This window comes from Macaca mulatta, chromosome 1, assembly GCF_049350105.2.
Source record: "Macaca mulatta isolate MMU2019108-1 chromosome 1, T2T-MMU8v2.0, whole genome shotgun sequence".
NCBI classification, from domain to species: domain Eukaryota; kingdom Metazoa; phylum Chordata; class Mammalia; order Primates; family Cercopithecidae; genus Macaca; species Macaca mulatta.
Window position 1 is genome coordinate 219161497 of NC_133406.1, and position 14564 is coordinate 219176060.

Sequence of the window (14564 nt, forward strand, 5' to 3'; positions counted from 1 at the left end):
CAGGCCCTCCCGGCTCTCTCCCTGCCACCTCCATCCCAGCAGGGTCCACGCCCACCGTGCAGGTCACTCCTCAGCTAGAGACCAAGAGCATCGGGGCCAGCGTTGAATTCCACTGTGCTGTGCCCAGCGACCGGGGTACCCAGCTCCGTTGGTTCAAGGAAGGGGGTCAGCTGCCTCCGGGTCACAGCGTGCAGGATGGGGTGCTCCGGTAAGTGGGTCTGGGGGCAGGACTGGACTTGGGCAGCACAGCCCAAAGCTCACAGTGAGCAGAGTTAAAGCACCTGCCCCAGGGGGCGTAACATGAAGCACTGTCCTTGGACACATCACTTTACCTCTCTGAGCCTCAGTGTTCTCAGCTGTACGATGGGTTATATAAGACTGAATGAGGCTGGGCGCAGTGGCTCACGCCTGTAATCCCAGCACTTTGGGAGGCCGAGGCGAGTGGATCACCTGAGGTCAGGAGTTCAAGACCAGCCTGACCAACATGGAGAAACCCCGTCTCTACTAAAAATACAAAATTGGCCGGGCATGGTGGCACGTGGCTGTAATCCCAGCTACTAGGGAGGCTGAGGCAGGAGAATCGCTTGAACCTGGGAGGCGGAGGTTGCAGTGAACCAAGATAGTGCCATTGTACTCCAGCCTAGGCAACAAGAGTGAAACTCCGTCTCAAAAAAAAAAAAAGACTGAATGAGGTCCAGGCACGGTGGCTCACGCCTGTAATCCCAGCACTTTGGGAGGCCGAGGCTGGTGGATCACCTGAGGTCAGGAGTTTGAGACCAGCCTGGCCAACATGGCTAAACCCTGTCTCTACTAAAAATACAAAAACTAGCTGGGCGTGGTAGTGGTCACCTGTAATCCCAACTACTCGGGAGGCTGAGACTGGAGAATTGCTTGAACCCAGGAGGCAGAAGTTGCAGTGAGCTGAGATCGTACCATTCATTGCACTTCAGCCTGGGCGACAAGAGCAAAACTCTATCTCAAAAAGAAAAAAGACTGAAAGATTATCTAAAGCACTTGCCCAGTGCTTGGTGCTTGGAAGGCCTTCAGTAAACAGTGGCCCATTCATATTTATTATTAGTGGAGGAAAGAGAACAGACCCTGGGGCCAGAAATGTACGAATGACCCCAGATCTCAGCTCTGCTGCTTGATAATTGTAATCTTGAGCCCTAGACCATAAGGTCTTTGTCCAAAATGGGTGTGGTGCCCCCCAACCTGCCTGCCTACCTCTAGTGGTTATTGGGAAACTAGAATGCAACACTTTGTGCTGTTCTTCGTCAGTTTTTAACGCCCACACAATTGCAAAGCATTCTTTTTTTTTTTTTTTTTTTTTTTTTGAGACAGAGTCTCACTATGTCACCCAGGCTAGAGTGCAATGGCGCAACCTCCGCCTCCCGGGTTCAAGTGATTCTCATGCCTCAGTCTCCCAGGTATCTGGGATTATAGACATGCGCCACTACGCCTGGCTAATTTTTGTATTTTTAGTAGAAACAGGGTTTCACCATGTTGGCTAGGTTGGTCTCGAGCTCCTGATCTCAAGTGATCCGCCTGCCTCAGCCTCCCAAAGTGCTAGGATTACAGGCATGAGCCACTGTGCCCAGCCCAATTGCAAAGCATTCTATCAAATGTTTTCATTTTCCTGATGTCTTATTATTTTTTCTTTACAGAATCCAGAACTTGGACCAGAGCTGTCAAGGGACATATATTTGCCAGGCCCATGGACCTTGGGGGCAGGCCCAGGCCAGTGCTCAGCTGGTTGTCCAAGGTAGGAGGGTGGCTTCAGGCCTCTGCTAAGAGTAGGGAACAGAGATGAGAAAGGGAGAGAGGCACAGAGCCCAGATCCTGTTCCCCAGGAATCCCCCTAAATGTGTCAGAATAAAGAGAAATATTCTATTTTGCCTAGCTTGTGTCTAGCATAGAGTAAAAGGGGCTTGATAAATACTTCAAGGGAGGGAAGAAGGATATGGGTGGAGTGTGTGAGTGCTCAGATGAACTGATGAAGATTGAATCAGTGTGAACTGGGCATGGTGGAACACACCTGTGGTCCCAGCTACTCAGGAGGCTAAATTGGGAGCATTGCTTGAGCACATGAGTTCTAGGTTGCAGTGAGCTGTGATCACACCTGTGAATACAGCCAAGACCCTGTCTCTAAAAAAACAAAAGAATAAGTGGACACGTGTAAATGCATAAGACCTGACAAGTGAGTGTGTTTGTGAGTGAATGCATGAAAAAGCGAATGAGGAACGAATGAATGCTGGAGCTTCAGTGCTCACCTTTCTTTGGGCAGTCTATGGCCTCCCTCGGGCCGGGTCTGCAGTGACTGATCTCACTGGACCTCCGCCTCCCTCCTCCCCAGCCCTGCCCTCAGTGCTCATCAACATCCGGACATCTGTGCAGACCGTGGTGGTCGGCCACGCTGTGGAGTTCGAATGCCTAGCACTGGGAGACCCCAAGCCTCAAGTGACATGGAGCAAAGTTGGAGGGCACCTGCGGCCTGGCATTGTGCAGAGCGGAGGCGTCGTCAGGATTGCCCACGTAGAGCTGGCTGATGCGGGACAGTATCGCTGTACTGCCACCAACGCAGCCGGCACCACACAATCCCACGTGCTGCTGCTTGTGCAAGGTGAAGGCTGGTGGGGACTTTTGTTGGGGGGCAGTGAGTGGGGCTGGGGCTTCTCCTGCCGTCATCTTCTGCCTGCCCGCTCTGCTCTTCCTTTCTGTTCGCTTGGGATATTTTCCATTGTGTGTATTTAAGGGGCAGGTTTCATAACAGGTGGCAGCAGCAGGGGATAAAAGTGAGATTCCCCCAGGGTAGCCTGGAATGTACAGGGAGAGAGCTAGGCCATAGAGCATCAAGAAGAAAAAAGAAACCTTGTCCTCATCGGCAGGGAGTGCCTGCTCTGCTGGGAGAGACTTGCAGCATGGTCTGAGGGCAGAGACATAACCCAGACAACAAACAGACCTAATAGAGTGTAAAACAAGGACAACAGATGCAGGGCAGACACAAACACTGTGTGTTCTTTAAAGGCAATTCCTTTTTACCCCAAGCCCTGTGACTTGCCTCCAAACTTTCTTACCTATACTGTCCCTAGTACGCACTTCTCAGGTCCCCAGAGGGCTGCACAATTTTTTGCCCAGGCATGTTGAAGAGGTCTCAGGCTGTGGAGTGACATGGATCTGGCCCTGAACCCTGACTCTGCCCAGCAAAGAGCAAACAGCCACTTTTCCCCCTCTAAGCCATAATTTCCTCATCTGTGAAATGGAATGTAGTGGCTCCCTTCAAGGGGTGGTGTGAGGATGAAACGAATCAGGGTGCAGGCTGGGCACACATCTGTGACTGTCATGTTGATGGCCTATGTCTCTTCCATGCCTCTCAGCCTTGCCCCAGATCTCAATGCCCCAAGAAGTCCGTGTGCCTGCTGGTTCTGCAGCTGTCTTCCCCTGCATAGCCTCAGGCTACCCCACTCCTGACATCAGCTGGAGCAAGGTAAGCACTGGAGAGGGAACCAGCAGGCATCCCTGGGGGGCTGGGACCAGGTCTGAAGCATCTCAGTGTCCCCAGGATGTGGCACAGGCTTGGCCAAGAGTAAATGCACAATATTGGAAGGTGGGCCTGAGGCACAGATGGGAGGCAGGCCCCTGGAGCTGTGGGCCAAGGCCAGGGCCCTCAGTGCTGGTGTGTTTGCAGCTGGATGGCAGCCTGCCACCTGACAGCCGTCTGGAGAACAACATGCTGACGCTGCCCTCAGTCCGACCCCAGGACGCGGGCACCTACGTCTGCACTGCCACTAACCGCCAGGGCAAGGTCAAAGCCTTTGCCCACCTGCAGGTGCCAGGTAAAATATCACCCCCAAGAATTGGCAGTGCCCTGCCCACTCCCTGACTGGCAGGGTCTCCAACTGTGCTCTCTGCCGGCAGAGCGGGTGGTGCCCTACTTCACACAGACCCCCTACTCCTTCCTACCGCTGCCCACCATCAAGGATGCCTACAGGAAGTTCGAGATCAAGATCACCTTCCGGCCCGACTCAGCCGATGGTGAGCAGGAGGGTTCATTTGCGGGGTGGACGGGCCTGGGTTGAGGGACCTCGTGGAGTAACTGCCATCATGGCTTGAGCCCTGGCTGCCCCTCAGTCCTGCCCCAATCCCTCAGCCCTCCCTCTCCAGAAGCCCCCAGACCTCTGGGCCTCCGCCCTGGCATACCTTCTCTCGCGCCTCCCCACTTCTCCATCCCTGCCTCTTTGATATCTCCAGCCTCCCCGTGGCTCCTCTGCCACCAGGGCATCACCCCCAGTCCTCCTGTCCCAGCTTCCTCTCCCCATCTCTGCTCCTTTCTCCTTCCCCTGCCTCCATCTCACCCTTTCCTCCTCTCTTTCTCTCGTCTCTTACGGGTCTCTGACTTTCACTGTCCAGGCCTCCTTCTCTACTCGGGTGAGTCTCTGCCTCCCTCTCCCGCTTGAGGGAGACTCCAATGTGTGTGAAGCAAATTCAGTTTCTTTCTAGGGGTGCTCAGTAAGGCCCTTGCATTTGAGGCACCAGCCCTGAGATAGTGAGACGGCCCTGTCTGTGTGAGGAGTGCCAGAGGGAGGGACAGGTTCCGAGAGTGGACAGGCTCAAGAGCTTGGGTCATTTCTAGGGTGGGGGAGGATGGGGAGCCTGTGGCTGGATGGGAGGCCCCTTACACAGTGGTGCCCATCCAGGGATGCTGCTGTACAATGGGCAGAAGCGAGTCCCAGGGAGCCCCACCAACCTGGCCAACCGGCAGCCCGACTTCATCTCCTTCGGCCTCGTGGGGGGAAGGCCCGAGTTCCGGTGAGACCCCCAGCCTCCCCATGTATAGGGGGACTGGACACAGGGCTTTGGTCTGGCAAGCACTACCCTGGGCTCCATTATGCAAAGGAGATCTGGAGGAAGGAGAAAATGTGGCCGTTCCCCTTGGTGACCACCCAGTCTGCTGGAGTAGGAATAGTATGCCAGTCAGGTGGAGGAGGGTGCAACCTCAGGCTTGGGACTGCTGCAGGCCAGGATTCATTCATTCATTCATTCATGCATTCATTCATGCATGCATCACTTATTTGCTGAGCACCCCATGTGTGCCAGGCACTGATACAGGTAAAACAAAACAGACCAAATTCTGGCTCTTGTGGGAAGGTGTATTCTCGTTGGGGAAGAGTAAACAAGCCATAAACAGAGAAGCAAGGTGATCTCAGGGAGAGAGGAGTCCTCAGAGGAACAGGGAGGCCAGGTGCTAGGCTGCAGGGCCCTGAGCCTGGGGTCCCTGTGGGCTGCTCTGGAAAAGCTCCCAGCGAAAGGATGTGGGGAGAGAAGATCTAGGGGATGAGTCTTGGGGTGGGAGGACAAGACAGGGACAGGAACTGGAACAGCCCCAGGGCTGGGACTGCAGGAATTGGTGACATCCCTCCTCTGGGGCCCCTCTGTCCGACTGGGCCCCCCTAGCCCTTCTTCCGAATCCCCTATCCATCTCTCCTGCCCTGGCCTGCCCCACGGAGCAGGTTCGATGCAGGCTCAGGCATGGCCACCATCCGCCACCCCACGCCACTGGCCCTGGGCCATTTCCACACCGTGACCCTGCTGCGCAGCCTCACCCAGGGCTCCCTGATTGTGGGTGACCTGGCCCCGGTCAATGGGACCTCCCAGGTGAGACCCAACCCCATCCTACTACTTCCAGCCCTCATCCCGCCCCTGCCCAGCCTCTGTTGCCATTCCTGACTTCCCCACCTCCCCAGGGCAAGTTCCAGGGCCTGGACCTGAACGAGGAGCTCTACCTGGGCGGCTACCCTGACTATGGTGCCATCCCCAAGGTGGGGCTGAGCAGCGGCTTCATAGGTGAGCCCCCACGCCACCTCCAGCTGAGGCTAGGCCTTACCTAGCTGGCTGGAAGAGCCCTGGAGAGCCTGGGAGGGCACCGAAGGTGTGGGCTGGGACACCCTGCCCTGTGCTCATCCTGCCCACTCACCTCCCAGGCTGTGTCCGGGACCTGCGCATCCAGGGTGAGGAGATCATCTTCCACGACCTCAACCTCACGGCGCACGGCATCTCCCACTGCCCCACCTGTCGGGACCGGCCCTGCCAGGTGACCCCACACCGCACATACCACCTGGCTGCCGTGGCCTCCGCCCCCAGCCATGGCTGGCCCCTGTGGGGATTATGGGGTGGACTGAATGTTCTCGGCCTTATTTCTGGGGGCTGCTTTGCAGAATGGTGGTCAGTGCCATGACTCCGAGAGCAGCAGCTACATGTGCGTCTGCCCAGCTGGCTTCACCGGGAGCCGCTGTGAGCACTCACAGGCCCTGCACTGCCATCCAGGTACGCACCCCCCAACGCCAGTCGCTGTCACCCCAGGGCCTGCCTCTTCCCTTTGCTGCCTCCCCATACCCACCACCATCTCCACCACCGGGGCACTTCCACACACCCCACTCTTACCTGAGCACTCACCACTCCTCCCATGTACCCATCCCCCATCTCTGCTACCCAGGGGCCCTCGCCCCGTCACGGCTGCTTCCTCTCCTCCATCCCTGCTGACCAGATTCTTACCACTACCCCGCCACCCAGACACTCCCCCACCCCTAGCCCCATCTTCTTTTTTTTTTTGAAACGAAGTTTCGCTCTTGTTGCCCAGGCTGGAGTGCAGTGGCACGATCTCAGCTCACTGCAACTTCTGCCTCTTGGGTTCAAGTGATTCTCCTGCCTCAGCCTCCTGAGTAGCTGCGATTACAAGTGTCCACCATCACCCCTGGCTAGTTTTTTGTATTTTTAGTAGAGGCGGGATTTCACTACGTTGGCCATGGCTGGTCTTGAACTCCTGACCTCAGGTGATCCACCTGCCTTGGTCTCCCAAAGTGCTGGGATTACAGGCATAAGCCCCTATGCCCAGCCCCCAGTCCCATCTTAATACCGAGGTGCCCACCCCATTACCCACCACCAGGTGCCCCCCCCAACCCAACACTGTTATCCAGGTCCAGTCTCTGAAGAACCTGCAGACACAGAGTCCCTCTACTGCTTCCCCCGCAGTCCTCCCCATGGCCTCTTTTGGCTCCCACCTTACTCTCCTCAGTTCCCTCCTCCAAGGCCTCCCAGGAGGCTGGCCTGGCCCTCACTAGCCGAGCCCCCCGGGGTGTGATGGGCAGGGCTCTGGCATCAGGGCCCCCCTCCCTCCAGAGTCACCTCCATGTCCTTTTCACTGGCCTGTGTGCCCCCCAGAGGCCTGTGGGCCCGACGCCACCTGTGTGAACCGGCCTGATGGTCGAGGCTACACCTGCCGCTGCCACCTGGGCCGCTCGGGGTTGCGGTGTGAGGAAGGTGAGTGGAGCCAGGCCAGTGACCCTCAGAGTCCCAGTGTCAGCCGGGGAGGCTGGGTGGGGCACTCTGAAGCTGTGATGGGCCCCTACGGATGATAAAACGATGCCCGACCCAGAGGATCTCAAAGTCACCTGGTCACGTGTCTGCCCAGGCTGAATCCCTTAGTGAGTGAGGGCCCCCAAAGAGGACCCCTGTCATATTGGAGCTCCTCCCAGGCCAGTCTGCAAGGGCAGGGGGGCTCCTATGCCGCTGTAGCTAGTGCCAGCTGGTCCTGAGCCTCTGGGCCGGGGGAGTGAGGCAGGCAGGGATCCCAGAGGAAGGCAGAGTAGCTGGACCCCACCCAAGGGTCCAGGATCCCCACTTCCTTAGCTGAGCTGTGGCTGCTGCAGGTGTGACGGTGACCACCCCCTCACTGTCGGGTGCTGGCTCCTACCTGGCGCTGCCCGCTCTCACCAACACACACCATGAGCTACGCCTGGACGTGGAGTTCAAGCCACTCGCCCCTGACGGGGTCCTGCTGTTCAGCGGGGGGAAGAGCGGGCCTGTGGAGGACTTCGTGTCCCTGGCGATGGTGGGCGGCCACCTGGAATTCCGCTACGAGCTAGGGTCAGGTAGGCACCCAGCACCAAATGCGGGGCTCTGTACTCCAAGCCTTGTGCCCCCCTCGACTCTCCAAGCCCCAGGGAGGCGTGGGGGGATAAATGCAGGGATCAGGCCGAGTCCCCTCTTCCCATGCCTTTCGTCTCTGTGTCACTTGAGGCCAGTCCCTAGCCCTCTCTGAGCCGTGGGCTCCTCATCTGGAATACAGAAGGCTGTAGGGCATTCCCCATCTGCTCAGGGCCCTGTTTGTGGTGGAGAGGGCAGGGAGCCCCGTGTGCCCCCATGTGCCCAACCCTGCCTGGTATCCTCTCCAGGGCTGGCTGTTCTGCGGAGCGCCGAGCCGCTGGCCCTGGGCCGCTGGCACCGCGTGTCTGCAGAGCGTCTCAACAAGGACGGCAGCCTGCGGGTGAATGGTGGACGCCCTGTGCTGCGCTCCTCGCCCGGCAAGAGCCAGGGCCTCAACCTGCACACCCTGCTCTACCTGGGGGGCGTGGAGCCTTCCGTGCCACTGTCCCCAGCCACCAACATGAGCGCTCACTTCCGCGGCTGTGTGGGCGAGGTAAGAGGAGCCTCCTCGGGACAAGCGGAGGGGAGGGGTGCCAAACCTTGCGCCTCCCTCGGCTCTCCCAGCACCTTGGCACTGGGCCCCTCCACCTGTAACCACCATGGGCCCTGGGCCAGGATGCTATACCTCTGAGCCTCAGTTTCCTCCTCTGTAAAATGGGCATGATTACACATACCTTGAAGGGTTGGGCAGAGGATTGTCTGCACTGACGGATGAATGTTTCTGGCACACAGTAGGCACTCAACTCCTGTGCCTCCCTCCCCACACCGAGAATCCATGCTGCCACTCAGGGCCCAGTGTGGGCTCCCAGCTGCCTTCTGCTGTATTCTTCTCCCTGCTGGTACACCTGGGCCTCTGCCTCCCATGTCCCTTTAGTCCCTCAGTGTCCCTGTCCCCACAGGTGTCAGTGAATGGCAAACGGCTGGACCTCACCTACAGTTTCCTAGGCAGCCAGGGCATCGGGCAGTGCTATGACAGCTCCCCATGTGAGCGCCAGCCATGCCAACATGGTGCCACGTGCATGCCCGCTGGCGAGTATGAGTTCCAGTGCCTGTGTCGAGATGGATTCAAAGGTGGGAAAGCCTGCCCAGGGCACCGGAGGGGAGGGGCACAGGTGGTCAGCAACACCTCCAGCCCATGCCCACCCACCCACTCGCCTCTGCCCTGGTCCACAGGAGACCTGTGTGAGCACGAGGAGAACCCCTGCCAGCTCCGTGAACCTTGTTTGCATGGGGGCACCTGCCAGGGCACCCGCTGCCTCTGCCTCCCTGGCTTCTCTGGCCCACGCTGCCAACAAGGTACCCAGGCCTGGCTTTTCTCCACTTCATCTCTGTCTTGGGGCCCCGGGGCTCGACATAGTACCCACGGGTGTCTGTGCCCACCGACTGGACCCTGCCCTTCTCCATAGGCTCTGGACATGGCATAGCAGAGTCCGACTGGCATCTTGAAGGCAGCGGGGGCAATGGTGAGTACTTGCCATGGCCTCCTCCCCAGCTTCAGCCTCAACTCACTCTTCCAGTTACCCCACACCCTCAGTTCTGGCCTGTACGCAAAACAGCTCTATATGAGGAGCTTGCTGGGCAGAGAGACAGAATGAAGACCACAGCCATGGGGAGCTGGGGCCTGCCCCACACTTAACTGGCTGGGTGACCTTGGGCAGGCCTTTGAAACCACTCTGACCTCAGTTTCCTCCTCTGTATTCATGTATTCAGTCAACAAACTATTGTGTGCCCATCCTTGCCCTGGGAGCAGTAAATATATGGGAGGCCAAGGCAGGCGGATCACGAGGTCAGGAGATGGAGACCATGGTGAAAACCCGTCTCTACTAAAAATACAAAAAATTAGCCAGGCGCGGTGGCAGGTGCCCATAGTCCCAGCTACTCAGAGGCTGAGGCAGGAGAATGGCGTGAAGCCAGGAGGTGGAGCTTGCAACGAGCCATGATCGCGCCACTGCACTCCAGCCTAGGCGACAGAGCGAGACTCCGTCTCAAAAAAAATAAAATAAAATAAAATAAAAGAAGCATAAAGCAAGACCCTCCTTCCCAAGAATTCCACTGTCTGCTGAAAAGCTAAGGAAACAGTCAAGAGTGAATGCTGATTGAATGTTTATGGGCACTGTGCTAACCCCTTTACAGACACATCCCTTCTTATGTATCACTAATATCATAGGCGAGGCAGTGGTATAGTGGTTAAGAGTATAGACTTGGAGCCAGCCTGCTTGGGTTCAAATCCTAGCTCTCCCACTTACTACCTGTGGAACTTCAGGTGAGTCACTTAACCTCTCTGTGCCTCATATAAAATGGAGATGAGTAACATCTTTCCCTAATGATCTGGATAAACTTTTATGTGAGAGTAAAATTACTTAGTGCATTTTTTTTAAGGTGGAGTCTTGCTCTGTCACCCAGGCCAGAGTGCAGTAGCACAATCTTGGCTCACTGCAACCTCCGCCTCCCAGATTTAAGTGATTCTGCTGCCTCAGCTTCCTAAGTAGCTGGGATTACAGGTGCCTGCCACCACACCCAGCTAATTTTTGTATTTTTTGTAGAGATGGGGTTTCACCATGTTGGCCAGGCCGGTCTCTAACTCCTGACCTCAGGTGATCTGCCCCCCTCATCCCCCTAAAGTGCTGGAAATATGGGCATAAGCCACCGCACCTGGCCACTTAGTCCTCTTTAAATGCCTAGAACAATGTCTGGTACAGAGTCAGTACAGAATGTTAGCTGTTGTTAATATTATATTCAGCTGGCCGGGCGTGGTGGCTCACGCCTGTAATCCCAGCACTTTGGGATGCTGAAGCGGGCAGATCACCTGAGGTCGGGAATTTGACACCAGCCTGACCAACATGGAGAAACCCCATCTCTACTAAAAACACAAAATTAGCTGGGCGTGGTGGCACATGCCTGTAATCCCAGCTACTCCGGAGGCTGAGGCAGGAGAATCGCTTGAACATGGGAGGTAGAGGTTGCAGTGAGCCGAGATCCCACCACTGCACTCCAGCCTGGGCAACAAGAGTGAAACTCCCTCTCAAAAAAAAAAGGCCGGGCGTGGTGGCTCAAGCCTGTAATCCCAGCACTTTGGGAGGCCGAGACGGGCGGATCACGAGGTCAGGAGATCGAGACCATCCTGGCTAACCCGGTGAAACCCCGTCTCTACTAAAAAATACAAAAAACTAGCCGGGCGAGGCGGCGGGCGCCTGTAGTCCCAGCTACTCGGGAGGCTGAGGCAGGAGAATGGCGTGAACCCGGGAGGCGGAGCTTGCAGTGAGCTGAGATCCGGCCACTGCACTCCAGCCTGGGCGACAGAGTGAGACTCCGTCTCAAAAAAAAAAAAAAAAAATACTATATTCAGCTGGGCGTAGTGACTGACGCCTATAATCCCAGCAGTTTGGGAGGCTGTGGCGGGCAGATTACTTGAGCCCAGGAGTTGCCCAGCCTGGGCAACATGGCGAAATCCTGTCTCTACAAAAAAATACAAAAAGTAGCTGGGCATGGTGGCGCTCATCTATGGTCCCAGCTTCTCGAGAGACAGGCAGGAGGATCACTTGAGCCCAGGAGTTCAAGATCAACCTGGGCAACACAGGGAGACCTCATCTCTACAAAAAATTTAAGAATTAGCTGGGTGTGGTGCACATGGCTCTGGTCCCAGCCGAGGCAGAAGGATCACTTGAGCCCAGGAGGTCGAGGCTGTAGTGAGCTAAGATTGTGTCACTGCACTCCAGCCTGGGCAACAGACCAAGACCCTGTCTCAAAAAAATAAAAAATAAGACTGGGTGCGGTGGCTCACACCTGTCATCCCAACACTTTGGGAAGCCAAGGTGGGTGGATCACCTGAGATCAGGAGTTCGAGACCAGCCTGGCCAACATGGCGAAACACCATCTCTACTAAAAGTACAAAAATTAGCCGGGCATGGTGGTGTGCACCTGTAGTCCCAGCTACTTGGGAGGCCAAGGCAGAAGAATTGCTTGAACCTGGGAGGTGGACGTTGTAGTGAACCAAGATTGTGCCACTGGGCCGGGCGCGGTGGCTCAAGCCTGTAATCCCAGCACTTTGGGAGGCCGAGGCGGGTGGATCACGAGGTCAGGAGATCGAGACCATCCTGGCTAACATGGTGAAACCCTGTCTCTACTAAAAATACAAAAAACTAGCCGGGCGCGATGGCGGGCGCCTGTAGTCCCAGCTACTCAGAGGCCGAGGCGGGAGAATGGCGTGAACCCAGGAGGCGGAGCTTGCAGTGAGCCGAGATCGCGCCACTGCACTCCAGCCTGGGTGACAGAGTGAGACTCCATCTAAAAAAAAAAAAAAAAAAAAAAAAAAAAAGATTGTGCCACTGCACTCCAGCCTGGGCCACAGAGCAAGACTCCATCTCAAAACAATAAATAAAATAAGACATATCTATATATAATCTTCATTCATAGGGTTGTCGTAAGGATTGAGTTAAATGCAATGGTGTCTGTGGCTGGATGGGACACTCACCGCACAGGCACATCGTAGGTGCTTGGTAAATGTTAGCCGTTCTCCTCATCATTTGGCAGAGGGTAGGAGAGGGTCCCCTACTCTTGCCCTCTGCCAGAGCTACTATGGCCACTGCCAGCCTGTAGGATGGGTCGTGAACAGATAGGGCTGGGGGTGGTAGAGCCACACACAGTATGGACATCAGGGCTAAAAGGTCCAGGTTGCAATCTTAGTTCCCCCCACATCCTGGGCCAGTCACTCGCCTGAGCCTGCCTGCCCATCTGTAAGATGGAGAGAACATCAAGGCTCTGAATCATTTATTGCCATGGTCCAAGGTGACCAACCATCCCAGTAGCTCCAGACTGAGGGGTTTCTTGGGATGTAGGACTTTCAGGGCTAAAGCCAGACAGAACTTGGCAAGTAGAATGGCGCGTCACCCGACATGGATCCTGTTGACTGCACAAAATAAAATAAAATGCATTGATTTAAGGAAAGCAATTATGCTGAAGTAAAGTAATCAAAACATTTTTTAAGTTTTCTGACTTGCTCTATGTGTGCTTCTTTATTAATACATCAAATAACAAGATCCCGTGGTCTCAGTAGCTACCACAGTTTCAAAGCAGCAATATGTGTAAATGATATTTTGAAATATTTGCAGCTACTGTAATGTGATAAGCAAATACTAGTAACAAAGTTGCAGGTCCTACCACTACTACTTTGGTTTCTTGCCTACATCTCATTGAAAGAACTGCTCAATTTCAGTGAGAAGTGAGTGAAATTGAAGTGTAATGCTTTCCCATCCAAAGTCACAGGCCCCCTGAATTCTGTCGACAACTCCCTTGGGTCCCCAGGGACTGCAGGCTCAGAGCCCCCTAGTCCTTCATGTTGGCGTGGAGGTGGGGGTCAGTGGAACTCACTGGGGATTGATGCCTGATGTGGCAGGTGTGGCACCATCCCCCTCTCTCCCGCAGATGCCCCTGGGCAATACGGAGCATATTTCCACGATGATGGCTTCCTTGCCTTCCCTGGCCGTATCTTCTCCAGGAGGTGAGACGGGCATTGGGAGAGCCCGTGGGCCTAATGGGGAGGACGGGAATCTGGGACTTCTGTCCCCTCACCCACTCTTCCTCCGCAGCCTGCCCGAGGTGCCCGAGACCATCGAGCTGGAGGTTCGGACCAGCACGGCCAATGGCCTCCTGCTCTGGCAGGGTGTGGTGAGTGTGGGCATCCGGCCAGACTCTTGGGGCTCCTGGGGCAGGAAGCTGGTTTCCTGGTGGCCAGAGTGGTGGGGAGAGGGGAAAGCGGAGCCTCCTGGCCTCGGCAGCCTCCGCTGTCCAGGCTGGGGACCCCAGAGACCCTGTGCTTCCCTGGCAGGAGGTGGGAGAGGCCGGCCGAGGCAAGGACTTCATCAGTCTCGGGCTTCAAGATGGGCACCTTGTCTTCAGGTGGGTCCTGGCACCTGGCCCTTCCTCTCCCTTCCCTGGTCCCAGCACCCCACCCCCCCATCCTGCCCCAGCTCACACTTCTTGGGCCTGGATGACTACAGGTACCAGCTGGGTAGTGGGGAGGCCCGCCTGGTCTCTGAGGACCCCATCAATGACGGCGAGTGGCACCGAGTGACAGCACTGCGGTAAGGGACCCTGCCGGGCACTCGGGACGGGACCCAGTGTTCTGGAGTGGGGCAGGACGCCCCCGACCATGGGCAGAGAGGCAGGCATTGAGCTCTGTGGAGACAGAACTTAAAGCCAGGGGAGGGGAGAACCCACCAGCCAGGGCTCAAGCTTCTATCTCAGACTGCACGCCGCTGGGGGCAAGCGAGCGCCCTCGGGGCAGGAGGAAACCTGGGCGCAGAAACGAGGAAGCTACCTTCGTGGGGCCGATCTCTTGTTCAGCGGGGGAAAGAGAGCTTGGGGAACAGGGACAGACTTCTGAGTTTGGAATCTCGGTGCCAGAGGGAGGGGACTCTGTCGTGGCGCTGGGGAGGACCGGGGAGTTTGTGGGAAGGGGCCTGACCCAGGTCCATTGCAGGGAGGGCCGCAGAGGTTCCATCCAGGTCGACGGTGAGGAGCTGGTCAGCGGCCGGTCCCCAGGTCCCAACGTGGCAGTCAACGCCAAGGGCAGCGTCTACATCGGT

General features: G+C 56.5%; 1 protein-coding gene across 3 annotated transcripts in view; it reads left to right on the forward strand.

Annotated features, from left to right (window-relative positions):
* Nucleotides 1-14564, forward strand: part of HSPG2 (heparan sulfate proteoglycan 2) — a 117192-nt gene that overhangs the window by 101265 nt on the left and 1363 nt on the right. For all 3 annotated transcript variants that reach the window (XM_077970757.1, XM_077970751.1, XM_077970748.1), the window contains 22 exons: nt 4-208; nt 1665-1762; nt 2354-2620; nt 3375-3484; nt 3686-3833; nt 3916-4032; nt 4695-4806; nt 5508-5652; nt 5742-5841; nt 5979-6088; nt 6213-6321; nt 7216-7314; nt 7704-7925; nt 8229-8473; nt 8880-9051; nt 9154-9276; nt 9387-9443; nt 13402-13477; nt 13566-13644; nt 13805-13875; nt 13977-14060; nt 14459-14562. In XM_077970757.1, coding sequence (XP_077826883.1) covers nt 4-208; nt 1665-1762; nt 2354-2620; nt 3375-3484; nt 3686-3833; nt 3916-4032; nt 4695-4806; nt 5508-5652; nt 5742-5841; nt 5979-6088; nt 6213-6321; nt 7216-7314; nt 7704-7925; nt 8229-8473; nt 8880-9051; nt 9154-9276; nt 9387-9443; nt 13402-13477; nt 13566-13644; nt 13805-13875; nt 13977-14060; nt 14459-14562 — 2853 coding nt within the window. The remainder of the gene's footprint in view (nt 1-3; nt 209-1664; nt 1763-2353; nt 2621-3374; nt 3485-3685; nt 3834-3915; nt 4033-4694; nt 4807-5507; nt 5653-5741; nt 5842-5978; nt 6089-6212; nt 6322-7215; nt 7315-7703; nt 7926-8228; nt 8474-8879; nt 9052-9153; nt 9277-9386; nt 9444-13401; nt 13478-13565; nt 13645-13804; nt 13876-13976; nt 14061-14458; nt 14563-14564) is intronic.